The sequence below is a fragment of the Conger conger genome, chromosome 9 (genome assembly GCF_963514075.1).
Source record: "Conger conger chromosome 9, fConCon1.1, whole genome shotgun sequence".
Taxonomy (NCBI): Eukaryota; Metazoa; Chordata; class Actinopteri; order Anguilliformes; family Congridae; genus Conger; species Conger conger.
In genome coordinates, this window is record NC_083768.1 from 5,762,813 (window position 1) to 5,778,287 (window position 15,475).

Here is a 15,475-nt window from a genome sequence, read left to right on the forward strand (position 1 = left end):
AGCTGAAAGATGCAAATGAGATTCACTTCAAAGGCACGTCGGCCAAAACTCTGCGCTTAACGTTTACTCGAAACGATGGCGCGGATCACAGGTGAGCTGAGAGCGGCTCACAGGTGAGAGGATCACAGGTGAGCGCAGAGAGGATCACAGGTGAGCTCAGAGAGGATCACAGGTGAGCTCAGAGAGGATCACAGGTGAGCTCAGAGAGGATCACAGGTGAGCGCAGAGAGGATCACAGGTGAGCGCAGAGAGGATCACAGGTGAGCTCAGAGAGGATCACAGGTGAGCGCAGAGAGGATCACAGGTGAGCGCAGAGCGGATCACAGGTAAGCTCAGAGAGGATCACAGGTGAGAGGATCACAGGTGAGCTCAGAGAGGATCACAGGTGAGAGGATCACAGGTGAGAGGATCACAGGTGAGAGGATCACAGGTGAGCTCAGAGCCGATCACAGGGAACAGACAGAGGCAGACGGTGGAGGGGCACACAGACGAGACTGGAGCATCTAAAAGCAGACATTCAGCCAGAAGTCTTTCCGCTAATCGCACTTCAGAGATGAAGAGTTATCTCTCAACAGCAAGCCTTTCCGTATCTCCACTGCTCCACGGCCCAAACCCAATCACCGAAGAGGCTACGCTCTCCGCTCTGATCTGATCCTACAGACCACGGCCTCACAGACACCTTCAGCCAGCCTACGCTCTTTATCTTGTTAAATACTTCTGTTTGGGAGGGGCATCCACTTTGACAAAGTCTTCGGCTGAGAACAAACACAGCGGCTTTTTTCCCCATCAGCACGTTTGGTGACACCAAGACGGCCGCGGTGGGGTTTCTGCACAGCTGCAGGAAGAGCAGACGGCCACCTGAGAGACGACACACGGATGTCCGAATGCCCCAGGAGGCGGGGGAGGCGGAGGATGCGTGGGAGATGGGTGGGAGGCGGAGGAGGCGTGGGAGATGGTTTTCCGGGGCGTTTTTCTCGGGATACTGACCCTCGGACTGCGAGCGAGGCCAGGCCAGGTCGGATCCGAACTCACAGGACCGGCGCAGGGAGCTCCCGTTCTCCACCGCGCCCGGAGCAGGCCTCCTCTTCAGCGAGAGGTGCGCGATAGGCCCTGCACACCAGGGAGAACCACAGCCTTAGAACCGCAGAACCTTAGAGCCTTAGAGCCTTAACCTCCCCCTGAAGCAGCAACAGCAGAATTAAAAATAATAGCTAAAGTAAAAAAATGGAGCCAAACGGGCACGCCAAACAAAAAAACAAAAAAAATAATTTCAAAGCACCCGTGAAACGGCACAATAGCCATTCAGAATATGGAGAGGGGGCACGAAGAAACACTAAAAGTTATCAACAAGGGCAGACTCAACCTCTCTAATGGGAAAGGGCAGAGTGAAAGAGAATTTATCTTCTTAATTTAAAAAAAAGAAAATCCCTCAGAAACTTAATGCTGATCAACGTTGTCCTTCAGCCCCAAAAAGAAAATGGAGGAAATAATAAAAACAATTAAAAAACAGGACAAAAAAATGACCTTCCAAGATCAACAACCTAAAATGTACATACATAAATATAGGAATATAGAAATATAGAAATCGCACCAGTGGTGTCTCCATGAAAGTGTCTCTTATCCTTCAGTGTCTGCTTTTAGATGATGGGGTTACAGAACGAGGCAGAACGGGAGGGGAACGCTCTGTTTCTGCAGAATAACTCTACAGACCACAGAGCCTGTGAAGGAATCCAGATTGTTAATAGGCTTGGAAGAACTTGATTCTGCTCCCCCAACTAATTATACCCAATACTCCAGTGGCTGCCATCTTTGGAATCAATCAAACAACACTGCAGAAACCAAAAATATTTTACTCTTATATCGAGACTTCTCTGAGATTTGAGAAATCGTATTTCTTTCACTTTTTTGCAAAATAACATAAAAATATTGCCAATGACCGTTTGAGTTATTTCAAGATAAAAAAAAAACACTGTCAAGTAGGATTACTTTGGGTTTCGAAAAATACTGTGCAACCACATTGAGCTGCCATACTGTTGTGTACATGGATCTTAAAATTCAAATCGTTAACTTCCCAGCTTCTCCTAATGTCAACAACCAAAATATACTCAACTGTCCTGTCCCGTTACCACAGACAGTTAAACTGAATAAGAACCTAAAGAAATGTAAAAACAGGAAGTTTTCTGCTCAAACGCGAATGTGAAAAGTTCAACAGTGAGGCACTCAACACACGCCGAACAGATCTGTGCAACTTAAATGTTTGGAGTCGTTTAGCAACCAATCAAGTTCTGCCAAGCCAACCTACGAGCATGTGTAAAATACACATCACAGAGAGCACATCTGGTATCTAAAACTCACTTAAAGTCACAGATTCATTTTGCCCCCGGGAGGGGACAAATCATAGGTTTTATGGACCAGAACACCGGAAGAGCAATAACCTATACGATTGTTGTTTAAAACAGCTAGAAGCAAGGAAATTATACCATTTATACCCCAGATATAACCGTGTTATGCAACGAATACTATAAATGTATCCGTCATCTAATTCAGTGTTAAAGTTCCCTCCGTGTAACAGATATTCTCTATAAGGTGTGTGGACGCCTGGCTAAGAGACCGAAGACTTGTCTAATCCCGGCTTTTAAACCCTCCCTGTCTGGATTCTCCTAAAAAGGACAAATGAAAAGCAGCCTTCAGCAGCTCACTGACGGTAACCAAAGGTTTAATAGAGGTGGCCAGAGAGACAAATACAATCAAAGCCACAGAAATCCAAGCCGTTTGTCTTAGCCAGAGAAATCTACGGAGTCACTTTGCTGATTTTAATACACACCAGTGACGTCCACCGGTGATGCCTTGGTAAATTGGGTAAGGGTCTCGAGTTGTTCTGGGATAGTTGAGGTCAGTAGCTCGACACTGACTGAAGGGTCTTGAAATCACAGAAGCCTGTTTGTTAAGGGATCAGCCATGTTGTCCTATTGCCACCCACAGCTGTGGTACTGCGCTGACAACATGAAGCAAGTTTCACACCTCAAAGTGCTTCAAGTCAGGACAAGCGCTAACCACGCCGTTAGCCAAATAGTAGCTTCAGGTTTGTAGCCGACATGCATTCCCATACGCAACATGCCGGCTAGGTCAAAATGTCTGTACTTAACCGCAGCTGAAATTATGAAAAGATTAACAACTTTGATCTGTGTTTTTGTCACAAATTGTTGTAATACAGTGCATAGTCTGGGGTATAAATGTTTTGTTTTTTTCTCCCTTTAGAAATAAATTAACTCTTCAAAAATGAAAAACAGGTGCAGACTGAAGTTTGGAGAAGCAGACTTTTTTTCCCCCGCTGGGAATACCCACTGGAAAAAAAAGAGATGAAGGAAAACCTGGCGTAATATCCGGCTTTTCGCACGTCACACAGCTCTGCGCAGGGCTCTACAAACAGGTCCCTGGAGGGCCACAAATCGACAACCGGTTCAGACCAGAGACTCACGGTGCGGAGAGTTAACTGGGTCAATTAACTGCTTTTATCGATCAAGGTGTTGGGTGAGGAAAAACAACCAGCATGCACTGCAGCTCTCCGGGGCCAGGGGATCTTTCCAAAGGCTTATCGTTCACCTCCGTCTTCCTGTCTTATGTGGTGAAGACGGTGGATCAAGAAAATGGGAATTAGGCAAACGGAACGTTCTCGCTCATTCAGACGTCAGTTCAAAGACACGTCAGTTACAGACGTGGCAGACGGGGAGAGGCGGACCCACAGGTCAGTTACAGACGTGGCAGACGGGGAGAGGTGGATCCACAGGTCAGTTACAGACGTGGCAGAGGGGGAGAGGTGGACCCACAGGTCAGTTACAGACGTGGCAGACGGGGAGAGGTGGATCCACAGGTCAGTTACAGACGTGGCAGACGGGGAGAGGTGGATCCACAGGTCAGTTACAGACGTGGCAGACGGGGAGAGGTGGATCCACAGGTCAGTTACAGACGTGGCAGACGGGGAGAGGTGGATCCACAGGTCAGTTACAGACGTGGCAGACGGGGAGAGGTGGATCCACAGGTCAGTTACAGACGTGGCAGACGGGGACAGGTGGATCCACAGGTCGATCGTTTACACATCATGCATTCTGAAGCAATGCTTCCAAAAATAGTGCGCTTCTTTTGTTGCTCAAGAAAGCTCAAGGTGCCCCCCCCCCACCGTTGGCTTGTAGCTCTTAGAGGGAACAATTAACAATTAACAGGATCAGAATTTCCTGAATGATTGGCGCACCTCGATCGATTTCCGGGTCAGGCAAAGGACGAAGGGAGAGGAGGTGAAAGATAAGCGATTGGAAAGAGCCTTCGGGATTCGGTTGAGGAAGGAAAAAAAACAGCGTGAGGAAAACAGAGAGAGGCAGAGGGAGAGAGGAGGGCAGTTAAACAGGACAGTCCCAGGGCTTCACTCAGACGAGACGTCTGCGTGAGGGTCGATCCGATTCCACGTTTCAGGCTCTTAATTAATGACTTACTTAATTAGCTCAAGTTCTGAGTTCATAAAATCAGCAGGCTAAATATGTATCCTTGGTGGCAATGTGGTTCTGTACGAGAAAGAACTGTAACACTTTATTTTACAGCCTGCTAATTTATTAATTACCCAATATTTACAAGTACACAGCTACTGATGCAATTATAACTACTTTGATTTCAGTGGTAAGTACTATGAAACAAAGTCAGTGTGTACCGTATGTAAGCATGTACCGTATGTAAATACCTTCTACAGCCAGCTCTTTTCAAAGCACTTACCTCTGGATTCTAAATAGTTACCTAATAAGTACCTGGTACTTAAACAGTAAGTTCTAGGTAATTAACGGGCTGTAAAATAAAACATAGCAGCTCTGTACACACAGCTATTTATAAAAAGTTAGCTTAACTGGTTGGCAAGCCAGTCGTGCACCAGCGGTTCACATGAAAATTCTTGATCCTAATCTCCGTCATAGCCTATTAAATGGGTGGAATTCAATCAGTCCATTTTGCTCTGGTACTAAATGTGAGTTTTACACGCCTGACATAAAACTATGACCTGTATTCAATCATTATTTGTCAATAACTTTTATTACAACAACAAAAAATTTAAATCGCAACAACTGTTTTAGCCTGATAGCTACTGTGGACTTACTGCCAACGGGGTGAGACAATTTTACTCATTTGAAGATTTGCCAATGGGGTAAGAACATTTCACTTGTCAAACAAACAGTAAAACAAGCTAATATCTTGAAAAAAAAAAACAACTCTGTCTTAAAAGGGTTTTATAGTCTATGTATTTTCTCTGAAGTAGAAAACATTAGCTTGATTTAGGTTACTTGACAAGTGGCATTTTCTTATTCCATTGGCACATCTTGGAAATGAGTCAAAAAAGTAACCGAATTAAGATTCTAAGTCTAAATATAAAACAAAAATATAAGACTAAAATACTTGAAACTGACTAATGTATTTTTGTCGTTCTGTTACTCTGTAAAGCGTGTTTGTGACAGTCTTCTGTAAAAAGCGCTGTACAAATAAAACCAAGCTGAGCCGAGCCGGAGGAGGAGAGGAGGAGGGGAGGAGGAGGAGGGGAGGAGGAGAGGAGGAGGAGGAGGAGGAAGAGGAGGATGGGAGGAGGAGAGGAGGAGGAGAGGAGGAGGAGGGGAGGAGGAGGAGGAGGGGAGGAGGAAGAGGAGGAGGGGAGGAGGAGGAGGGGAGGAGGAGGAGAGGAGGAGGAGGAGGAGGAGGAGGAGGAGGAGGGGAGGAGGGGAGGAGGGGAGGAGGAGGAGGAGGAGGAGGAGGAGGAGGGGAGGAGGGGAGGAGGAGGAGGAGGAGGGGAGGAGGGGAGGAGGAGGAGGAGGAGGGGAGGAGGGGAGGAGGGGAGGAGGAGGAAGGGAGGAGGAGGAGGAGGAGGAGGAGGGGCGGAGGAGGAGGAGGAGGAGGAGGAGGGGAGGAGGAGGAGGAGGAGGAGGCGGCATTTTGTGGCGTTACCTGAGCCGCCGATGTGCGTGTGCGCCATGACGTCGGCCAATCGGCTGGCGGCGCCGCTGCCCCCGCTGTGCGTGGAGGAGGAGGAGGTGGCCGAGGAGGTGGTGGAGCCGTGGATGGCCCGGCTGATCCAGTGCTCCATGTTGATGCTGCCCTGGCTGGAGGTGGGCGTGCCCTCCCCCTGCATGGAGCCCTCTCCCTCCGAACCCGACGACGTGTCTGTAGGGGGAGAGGGGGAGGGGGAGAGAGGGGGAGAGGGAGGGAGAGAGAGAGGGAGAGAGGGGGAGAGAGGGGGACAGAGGGAGAGGGGGAGAGAGGGGGAGGGAGAGATGGAGAGGTGGGGAGGGAGAGAGACAGAGAGAGAGAGGGAGAGGGAGAGGGAGGGAGAGGGGAGAGAGGGAGGGGGGGAGAGATGGAGAGGTGGGGAGGGGAGAGAGACAGAGAGAGAGAGGGAGGGAGAGGTGGGGAGGGAGAGAGACAGAGAGAGAGGGAGAGGGAGGGAGGGAGGGGAGGTGGGAGGGAGAGAGACAGAGAGAGAGAGGGAGGGAGGGAGGGGGGGAGAGATGGAGAGGTGGGGGAGGGAGGGAGAGAGACAGAGAGAGAGGTCACATGGTCAAAGCCACCTCTTCGCTCCCCTTCCACACTCCACCTAATCAACCCGACATTTCTTTTGTTTGTTTTTATTAACAATTCATTCCCACCCCAAACTGGACAGAATAAGCATCCTATATCCTATAACAACACTTAAATAGGTCATTTCTGGACTTCTAATGGTCAATAGAGGAATTGCAGCAACAAAAGCCCTCAAACCACAACACTGTTTATCCCTCCCCCTTCTCTGTGAACGCGCTGACGTTGAAAACTCCCCATGCTATTGGATGTGGCAGTTAGAACCAATCTAAGGATTTAAGGACTATAAACACAGGCAGAGGGTGAGTCAACATGTCAGTGAGCCTTTTTCAATGATAGGAAGGGATTTACAAAGATCTTGAAACAAAAATCTTACCTATTGTACCTTTACACAATACAGTCCATTCATTCTTATGGCAGTGTGCCAGGCAGTACAGCGAACATAAAATGTTCTCACAGCGTTACTGGAACATTTGCGAGAACGTTTTTGTGTCCTTCGGCTGACCTGACCTGAGACCAGCCGGCCTGGCTAACACAAAACATTCTCACAATGTTGCTGCAATGCAGTGGCAATGTTACAAGACAGACAAAACATTCCAGTTACGCTGCGGCAACACAGGAATGTTTTGTGTTAGCTGGGGTTTATCCTGCACTGATTCTGAACCGGGGGGGAACACACACACACTCACACACACTCACACACACTCACACACACTCACACACACTCACACACACTCACACACACTCACACACACTCACAAACACTCACAAAACACTCACAAACACTCACACGCACACACACGCACACCTAACTGTCAACATCCAGGCTGACCTACTTTCCCTGAGCTACAGTGTGACCTGCTGAAAACACCTGCCCACACACCTTACATTTTGGCTCAGAACACACCTGCCTAACTGACCAAAACAAAGCTGAATAATAATCCCCAGGGCATTGTAATATCACACTTATTAACATGTAATTAACAACCAATAACATTCATATTAACACATAACACTGAAAATGCATTTACATTTCACATAGAACTTATCAAGACTGGCATTCAACACATGTGTACAGGTCAGGGAAATGTCAGAGAAACGTTTTCATAATCATTCAGGTACGCACACAGCACACAGCACATTAGAACAGTTCAGCAGACACTCAGCTCAGATGAAAGCTTTCATCAGACAGACAGTGCGATGAGAGACACAGACGTGCTTCTGCAGACGTGTTTCTGCAGACGTGTTTCTGCGGACGTGTTTCTGCGGACGTGTTTCTGCGGACGTGTTTCTGCAGATGTGTTTCTGCGGACGTGTTTTCTGCGGACGTGTTTCTGCGGACGTGTTTCTGCGGACGTGTTTCTGCAGACGTGTTTCTGCAGACGTGTTTCTGCAGACGTGTTTCTGCGGACGTGTTTCTGCGGACGTGTTTCTGCGGACGTGTTTCTGCAGACGTGTTTCTGCAGATGTGTTTCTGCGGACGTGTTTCTGCACACGAGAGGCAGACGTGTTTCTGCAGACGTGTTTCTGCAGACGTGTTTCTGCAGACGTGTTTCTGCGGACGTGTTTCTGCGGACGTGTTTCTGCGGACGTGTTTCTGCAGACGTGTTTCTGCAGATGTGTTTCTGCGGACGTGTTTCTGCAGACGTGTTTCTGCACACGAGAGGCAGACGTGTTTCTGCAGACGTGTTTCACTAGACGTGTTTCTGCAGACATGTTTCTGCAGACGTGTTTCTGCAGATGTGTTTCTGCGGACGTGTTTCTGCAGACGTGTTTCTGCACACGAGAGGCAGACGTGTTTCCGCAGACGTGTTTCCGCAGACGTGTTTCTGCAGACGTGTTTCACTAGACGTGTTTCTGCAGACGTGTTTCTGTAGATGGAATGAGACGCAGCTGACAGTTTAATGGCGGTGTGGGCGACTCGGGAGAGGAACACGGAGAGGACGACTTTTTACGAGGCCAATAAACGGAAATCGTACTTTCACTTTGCCAAGAGCTCCGCCAAGTAAACGGTAAAAAGCCCTCTTTAGAGAATGAGCTTATACAAAACCTGAAAATCTGGTCCTGAATATTGTTTACTTTGAGTGCAGTTAGCACAGCTGTAGCATTATGGTTATGAAAAGTACAATATTGCTTCAGATTTTCATTTGCAACATTGAAACGTAGAAAAAGCCATTAGCATACCGCGGCTCAGACACTACGGCGCTCTTGGCTTTATAATTTTCATTTCATTTCAGTTTTATTTGTACAGCGTTTTTCACAGAATAATGTCACAGAGACGCTCTAGAGAGCAGCTGAAAGGAACAGGGCAAGAAAGGGCTAAGCATCATGGCTTAGTCATCAGCCTATTTCATTTATTTATTCACGTATTCATCGACTTATTGGGTTTTTTTCTCCCCACTACGGAGGTCTCTGCCTCATCATTAGTGCCATTTGTAGGGGCTCAGGGCTGGTATTCCCCCCAATCCCCCCCCCCCCCTTCAGTTACTCTGTGAAGCGTCTTTGTGACGGTCCTCTGCGAAAAGCGATATCCAAATAAACTGTAACTGAACTGAACGGAATCGAGGTCTTGAACAACGGAATTCGGAAAGAAAATTCCAGAGAAGGCCACTGCACTCTTCCAGGGGGTTTGAGCGAGCCTGTGTGTGCCTCTCTCCCTCCTTTCTGCAGTCGCTCACGGGGAGCGATGGCGGGGGTAGTTGGCTCAGATGAATATTTGGGATTATCCTAAATCCAGATCCAATCTCGGCAACTACAGTATTTTGTTCAGATCTTTCTCCAAGGGCCTAATCCCTTTGCAAACAGAGCCGTGATGGAATTAACTTGATTGATTCGATTGGGCCACTTCAGCCCGGGCTGCTCAGATAAAGCAGGGAGGCGTTCTGTGACAGGACCATTACGAGCCGTAAGTAAACACACGATGGACCCTTTCTCCTTTTTTAACCACGCTCCTAAGAGAACGCGACAGCTAATATACGTCCTTCCCGGGGGTTTTTCCTCTCATTTTGTTGAGATATTTGAAATCAAAGAAAAACTCTTGAATCTCCCCCAGGAGGAAAGCTCGGACACGAGTTTTAGATCGCAGTTACTGAGCACGACGGCACTCAGCGGAAAAAATCCATTCGCTCATTTGCATTCGCAGGCGCTCTGGAGCGGGAGCTCGGGCGTGACGTGACGGACTTGTCCCGTTTGTCACGGGTGCGAGACTCAATGTTCACGGCCGAGGACAAGCGGCTCCACGCGGACTGCGTCTCGTCCGACACGTCGTGCAGTCTGTCGTCATGACCTTGATTGTCACGGCGGGTGTTTTCCGACTCTCTTTTCTGTCTCGGTCTTCGGCGTTTCGCCTTTTCTTTCCCTCCGTGCTTTCCGTAGTTCCGTTTTCTGTTCGTTCGGTTCATTCAATCGGTTCACTTGCGTCTCACTTCCTGAGTATCGTCTCCCCTCGTTATCTGTCCTATTTAAACCGGTCTGTTCTGTCGGCTCGTTGCCAAGACTGTAATGTGCTCGTGCCATTCTCTCCAGCGGTGTCTCTATCTGATCCGCCCGCGCGTCGATCCGTTTCGTGTACCTCCAACACCGGTTTATCTGCTGGTTTTGACTGACAACTTTTGCCTGGGACCGCGACTACGTTTTGGATTTCCTTTGCTGTGTCTGTTAGCCCCGTTACTGAACCCCAGCCTGGACTACAGACTACCAACTGTACTGCCAGTGTTCACCAGTGTCCGATCTTTGCCTGTTTCTCAATAAAGACTTTTATTGGAAATTCTGCAAGTTAAAATTATGAAAGAGGATAAAAGAGTCCACTAAATAACTGTAATACATAAAATGTAATGTAATGTTGTGGAGAGGGAGAGACAGACGCACACACACACACAGAGAAACGCAGTGGCGGCACGTCATTGGCTCAGGCAGGTGAGGTGGGCGGGGCCCAGGTGGGGGGGAGTGGGAGGGAGGGTCAGTGAGGCACACATCCACACACACTGCGAAAAAGCCACCGTCTTAACAAGCATTTCAGTCTTGTAGTAAGACTCAATATCTTTTTTTTTTCTCTCTCTCTCTCAGGTAGAAACTATGAGCTTGTTTTAAGTTAGCGTTTGCTTGACAGGTGAAATTTTCCAATCCCGTTGGCAAATCTTGAGAGGAGTCTTACCGCATCGGTAATATTTTTGTCTTATTCAGCAAAAAAGTAAAAGGAGTAAGATTTGAAGAGGCAGTGTAAGAGTGAAAGGCTTGTTATCCGGATGTTTCTGCAGCGCACAGCCACACGGGCGGGGTGAGTGTGGTATTTACCTGGGAGGGGCATAATGTCCTCACCTGGGGGGGTGTAGGTGTCCATGGAGCTCTGCACCACCAGAGACCGCCGCTTCGATGGCATCGGCACCGCCATCTTACGCTCCGTGTGCCTCGCCAAGGCCGCCTGGACCGCCTCTGTGTGCACATCTGAGAGAGAGGGGGGAGAGAGAGAGAGGGGTGAGTGTGTGTGTGTGAGAGAGGGGGAGAGAGAGGGGGGGTTAGAGAGGGGAGAGAGGGGGGGGGGGAGAGAGAGGGGGTGAGTGTGTGTGTGTGTGTGTGTGTGTGAGAGGGGGAGAGAGAGGGGGGGGTTAGAGAGGGAGAGAGGGGGGGAGAGAGGGGGGTGAGTGTGTGTGTGTGAGAGAGGGGGGAGAGAGAGGAGAGAGAGAGAGGGGGTCAGAGAGAGAGAGAGAGGGGGGTGAGTGTGTGTGTGTGTGTGTGTGAGAGAGAGAGAGAGAGAGGGGGGGGTGAGTGTGTGTGTGAGAGAGAGAGAGGGGGGGGGGTGAGTGGTGTGTGTGAGCGAGAGAGAGAGAGGGGGGTGAGTGGGTGAGTGTGGAGAGAGAGAGAGAGGGAGAGAGAGAGGGAGTGAGTGTGTGTGTGTGTTGTGTGTGTGTATGTGTGTGAGTGAGAGAGAGAGGGGGGGGGGGTCAGAGAGAGAGAGAGAGAGAGAGAATGAGTGTGTGTGTGTGTGTGAGAGGGGGGAGAGAGAGAGGGGGTGAGTGTGTGTGTGTGAGAGAGAGAGAGAGGGGGGGGGTCAGAGAGAGAGAGAGAGAGAGAGAGAGAGATGAGTGAGTGAGTGAGAGGGTGAGGAGGGGGAGAGAGAGAGAGGGAGAAAGGGGGGAGGTGAGTGTGTGAGGGAGAGGGGGAGAGGGGGGAGGGGAGAGAGGGAGAGAGGAGGGGGGGGTGAATGAGGGAGAGAGAGAGGGGGGGAGAGAGGGAGAAAGGGGGAGGGGGGGGGACAGAGAAATGGGGGGGCCTTAAAATCTGTGCTTTGAATGTGTGCTTTTAAAATCAGGGGCTTTGCTGTTGGGTTAACTATTGCACAGTGTTGCATCACACAGGGAAATGAAGCGGTGCATTGCTCCGTTTCAATATCTGCGGATGAACGTGCTAAACCAACAGCTTCCATTTCATCAAGTCCCATTCCTAATCCACAGTGGCCCAAGCCAGGTTTTACTAGCAGCCGGTTAGCATAGCCGCTAGTTAGCAGCTTCCACTCAGCACGGCAGTAGATTGAGTGCTAATTCAGCGCTAACAGAGCTAACAGAGCTAACAGAGCTAACAGAGCTCTTTGGGGAAAGGACTCACTCGGAGCCATCAGAGCAGATTTAACAATTCACTGTGAGTGTGCTCACCAGCGCCCGGTAAAACCTGGAACGGCTTTAGGTGTGGGATTTGGATTGGGATTGGGATTGGGATTGGGATTCCTGTTTCCAACTCTGCAGTGAGGATTTATAAGATGACATAAGACAGGCATCATCAACTCTGGCCCTCAAATCCGAATGATGATGATGATGATGATGATGATGATGATAAGGGGGTCAGCAGCTGTACTGAATAAAAACCTGCTCTCAGCCCACGATGGCACATGATTGGGCCCCCAGCGCAGTAAAGCTATACTGTGGTGGACGAGCTGTACAGCAGGAATCCAGGAATTGTTTAGGGAAATTAACTAAACAAATGAGTGCCTTGTGCATGCCATAGATTGTAATGGAACGTAGATATAGTTATATATAGTATAGTTGTACTCTCGGTATTCTAGCTGCCAACCGTGGTATGCTAGCTGGTAAGTTGGTGAACTCTTCCAGGTTTCAAATTGTATCTGTATGGTCACACTAGGACTCGGAACCATACTGTCCTCCAGGGTCCTCATCACACTTGTTCCTGTGTTTAACTTGTACTTTGTTGTACATCGCTCTGGATAAGAGCGTCTGCTAAATGCCTGTAATGTAATGTAATTAGTACTACTGATGGGACTCTCTTAACACCTGACTCCCAGGTAAAGGGAGGGTGAGCACACCTGACTCCCAGGTAAAGGGAGGGGTGAACACACCTGACTCCCAGGTTAAAGGGAGGGTGAACACACCTGACTCCCAGGGTAAAGGGAGGGTGAACACACCTGACTCCCAGGTAAAGGGAGGGTGAACACTCCTGACTCCCAGGTAAAGGGAGGGTGAACACACTTGACTCCCAGGTAAAGGGAGGGTGAACACACCTGACTCCCAGGTAAAGGGAGGGTGAACGCACCTGACTCCCAGGTAAAGGGAGGGTGAACACACCTGACTCCCAGGTAAAGGGAGGGAGGAAGACCAGCAGTTGAACAGCCCTTGAAGACAGCGATGTGAGAATCGAACGCATGGAAACATCAAATGAAATCCGAACAGTTTCCCCTCCACACACAAAAGCACGAGCCTCTCTGGAGCGCGGGCCCAGTGGAGAGCTGCCGGGGCGAACTCGACGCTGAGATAACATCGTCAGACTCCGTTTAATCACGCCACACATCAAAGAGTTTTATAATCTTAATTAACACGCAGAGAAACAGGCCGGGGGAAAATGCCACACGCTGGTACGTGTCATAAATAAGCAACACTGAGATAACTTAAGGCATGTATCGACTCAAGTTGAATAGGCGTTTACACTGTGTTCTAAATATTAAGCATAAGCATTAATTATGTTATTGATATGTTGCCAAGGACATGAAAGAGTATTTAACTAGCCTTCATATTTCAGTGATAAATCAAACATCTGTCATAAAGCTGAATAAATAACGCACCAATCTGAACTCAGAATAAATATAATCCTACAGTTTACAAAAACACATAAATATGTGACAAGTCATTTATATGTGTTTATGATGTAATTGCAAAAACATTTCTCATACAGTATCTCTAGTCTAAACCATGGATAAAATCTGGCCCTCAAATCCAAATCCAGCCCTGGTTTTCCTTTCTCCTGGGTAATTAACTGAACAATTAGTGCTACCTGACTACCAGGTAAAGGGAGGGTGGAAAACCAGCGGTTCTCAGCCCTGAAGGACCTTGATTTGATGATCCCTGGCCTAAATAATCTAAAACAATACCAGGCTACACATACATGTGTGTCTGCCATGCATATGAGCATGTGTGTGTGTGTGTGTGTGTGTGTGTTGTCTGCATGCATATGAGCGTGTGTGTGTGTGTCTGTGTGTGTGCGTGTGTGTGTGCGTGCATTCGTGTGTGTGTGCGTGTGTGCGTGTGTGTGTCTGCATGTGTGTGTGTGCGTGTGTGTAAGCGTGTGGGTGTGTATGTCTGTGTGTGTGCGCGTGTGTGTGTATGTGTGTGTGTGTGTGTGTGTGTGTGTCTGCGTGTGTGTCTGCGTGTGTGTGTGTGTGTGTGGGTGTATGTGTGTGTGTGTGTGTATGTGTGTGTGTAAGTACATAAATAAATGTAGGTTCCTATTGGGGAGCAGTCCATCTTAGTGCGATGCATGTTCATGGCTCAGTTGGAGTGAAACACCGAAACGAAGGTCTACGTCTGATTACAACTCCTCCTGTGCTCCGGTCTGTTTGGCAGCATTTACAGCAAGGAGAGTAAAAATAAAACCAGACAAACACAGCAGAGAGAGATACACCTATGGTGGTGTTCTGAGTGCATCATGTTAGTGATGAAGAGGCCTACTTGTAGAAATAGTTAACGTTTAAATTGTTAAATAAAATAATTGCAAAAAAAATAAAATAAATAAAATAACGCGCAAGGCATTGTGGGTTGCTTCTGTTTTCATATTACCATAATTCCACAGAGAAACACACACATCATTATTATACAGTGTGAACTGCAACACACAGCTCTCAAAGGAAACCTTGTTTGTTTGGTTTTTTTGGTGAAAATGTAACAGTCACACACAGCAGAAGTATGAATAACGCTGTTTGGGGACATTCTGAATCCCACGTTTTGCCCCTCTTCATCACTGTCATCTCTTCATCCCCGTCTTACTGATGACTGAAGGGGTCATTTCTCTAAGCAGCCAAGCAGTCAGAAACCGCAGGATCAGCAAGGCTGTGATTTTATATTTTATATTGAGTGTTGCACGGATGGTGCAGTGGGTAGCACTGCCACCTCACAGCAAGGAGGTCCTGGGTTCGAATCCCCGTCGGCCGGGGCCTCTCTGTGCGGAGTTTGCATGTTCTCCCCGTGTTGCGTGGGTTTCCTCCAGGTACTCCGGTTTCCTCCCACAGTCCAAAGACATGCAGGTTAGGCTGATTGGAGAGTCTAAATTGCCCGTAGGTATGAGTGTGTGAGTGAATGGTGTGTGTGCCCTGCGATGGACTGGCGACCTGTCCAGGGTGTATTCCTGCCTTTCGCCCAATGTATGCTGGGATAGGCTCCAGCCCCCCTGCGACCTGTTCAGGATAAGCGGGTTCAGATAATGGATGGATGGATGGATATTGAGTGTTTAAAGATGATATCAGAACTTTTTGAACTGAAAGTGAGGAACAAAACACAGCAGCAAAACAATGGGCCAATCCTGTCGCTCCAAACAACCTGAGTCACGGCTACGATGGGCCAATCCCGTCGCTCAAACAACCTGAGTCACGGCTACGAGGCTG

The 15,475-nt window shown here is 48.5% G+C and overlaps 1 protein-coding gene across 1 annotated transcript in view; it reads right to left on the bottom strand.

Moving 5' to 3' along the window:
* Positions 1-15,475, bottom strand: part of LOC133136729 (disco-interacting protein 2 homolog C-like) — a gene marked incomplete at its 5' end in the record, with an annotated part of 86,206 nt that overhangs the window by 68,003 nt on the left and 2,728 nt on the right. Inside the window, 3 exons of the mRNA XM_061254396.1 lie at positions 988-1,110; positions 5,971-6,186; positions 10,915-11,040. Of these exons, the coding sequence (XP_061110380.1) occupies positions 988-1,110; positions 5,971-6,186; positions 10,915-11,040 (465 nt within the window). The remainder of the gene's footprint in view (positions 1-987; positions 1,111-5,970; positions 6,187-10,914; positions 11,041-15,475) is intronic.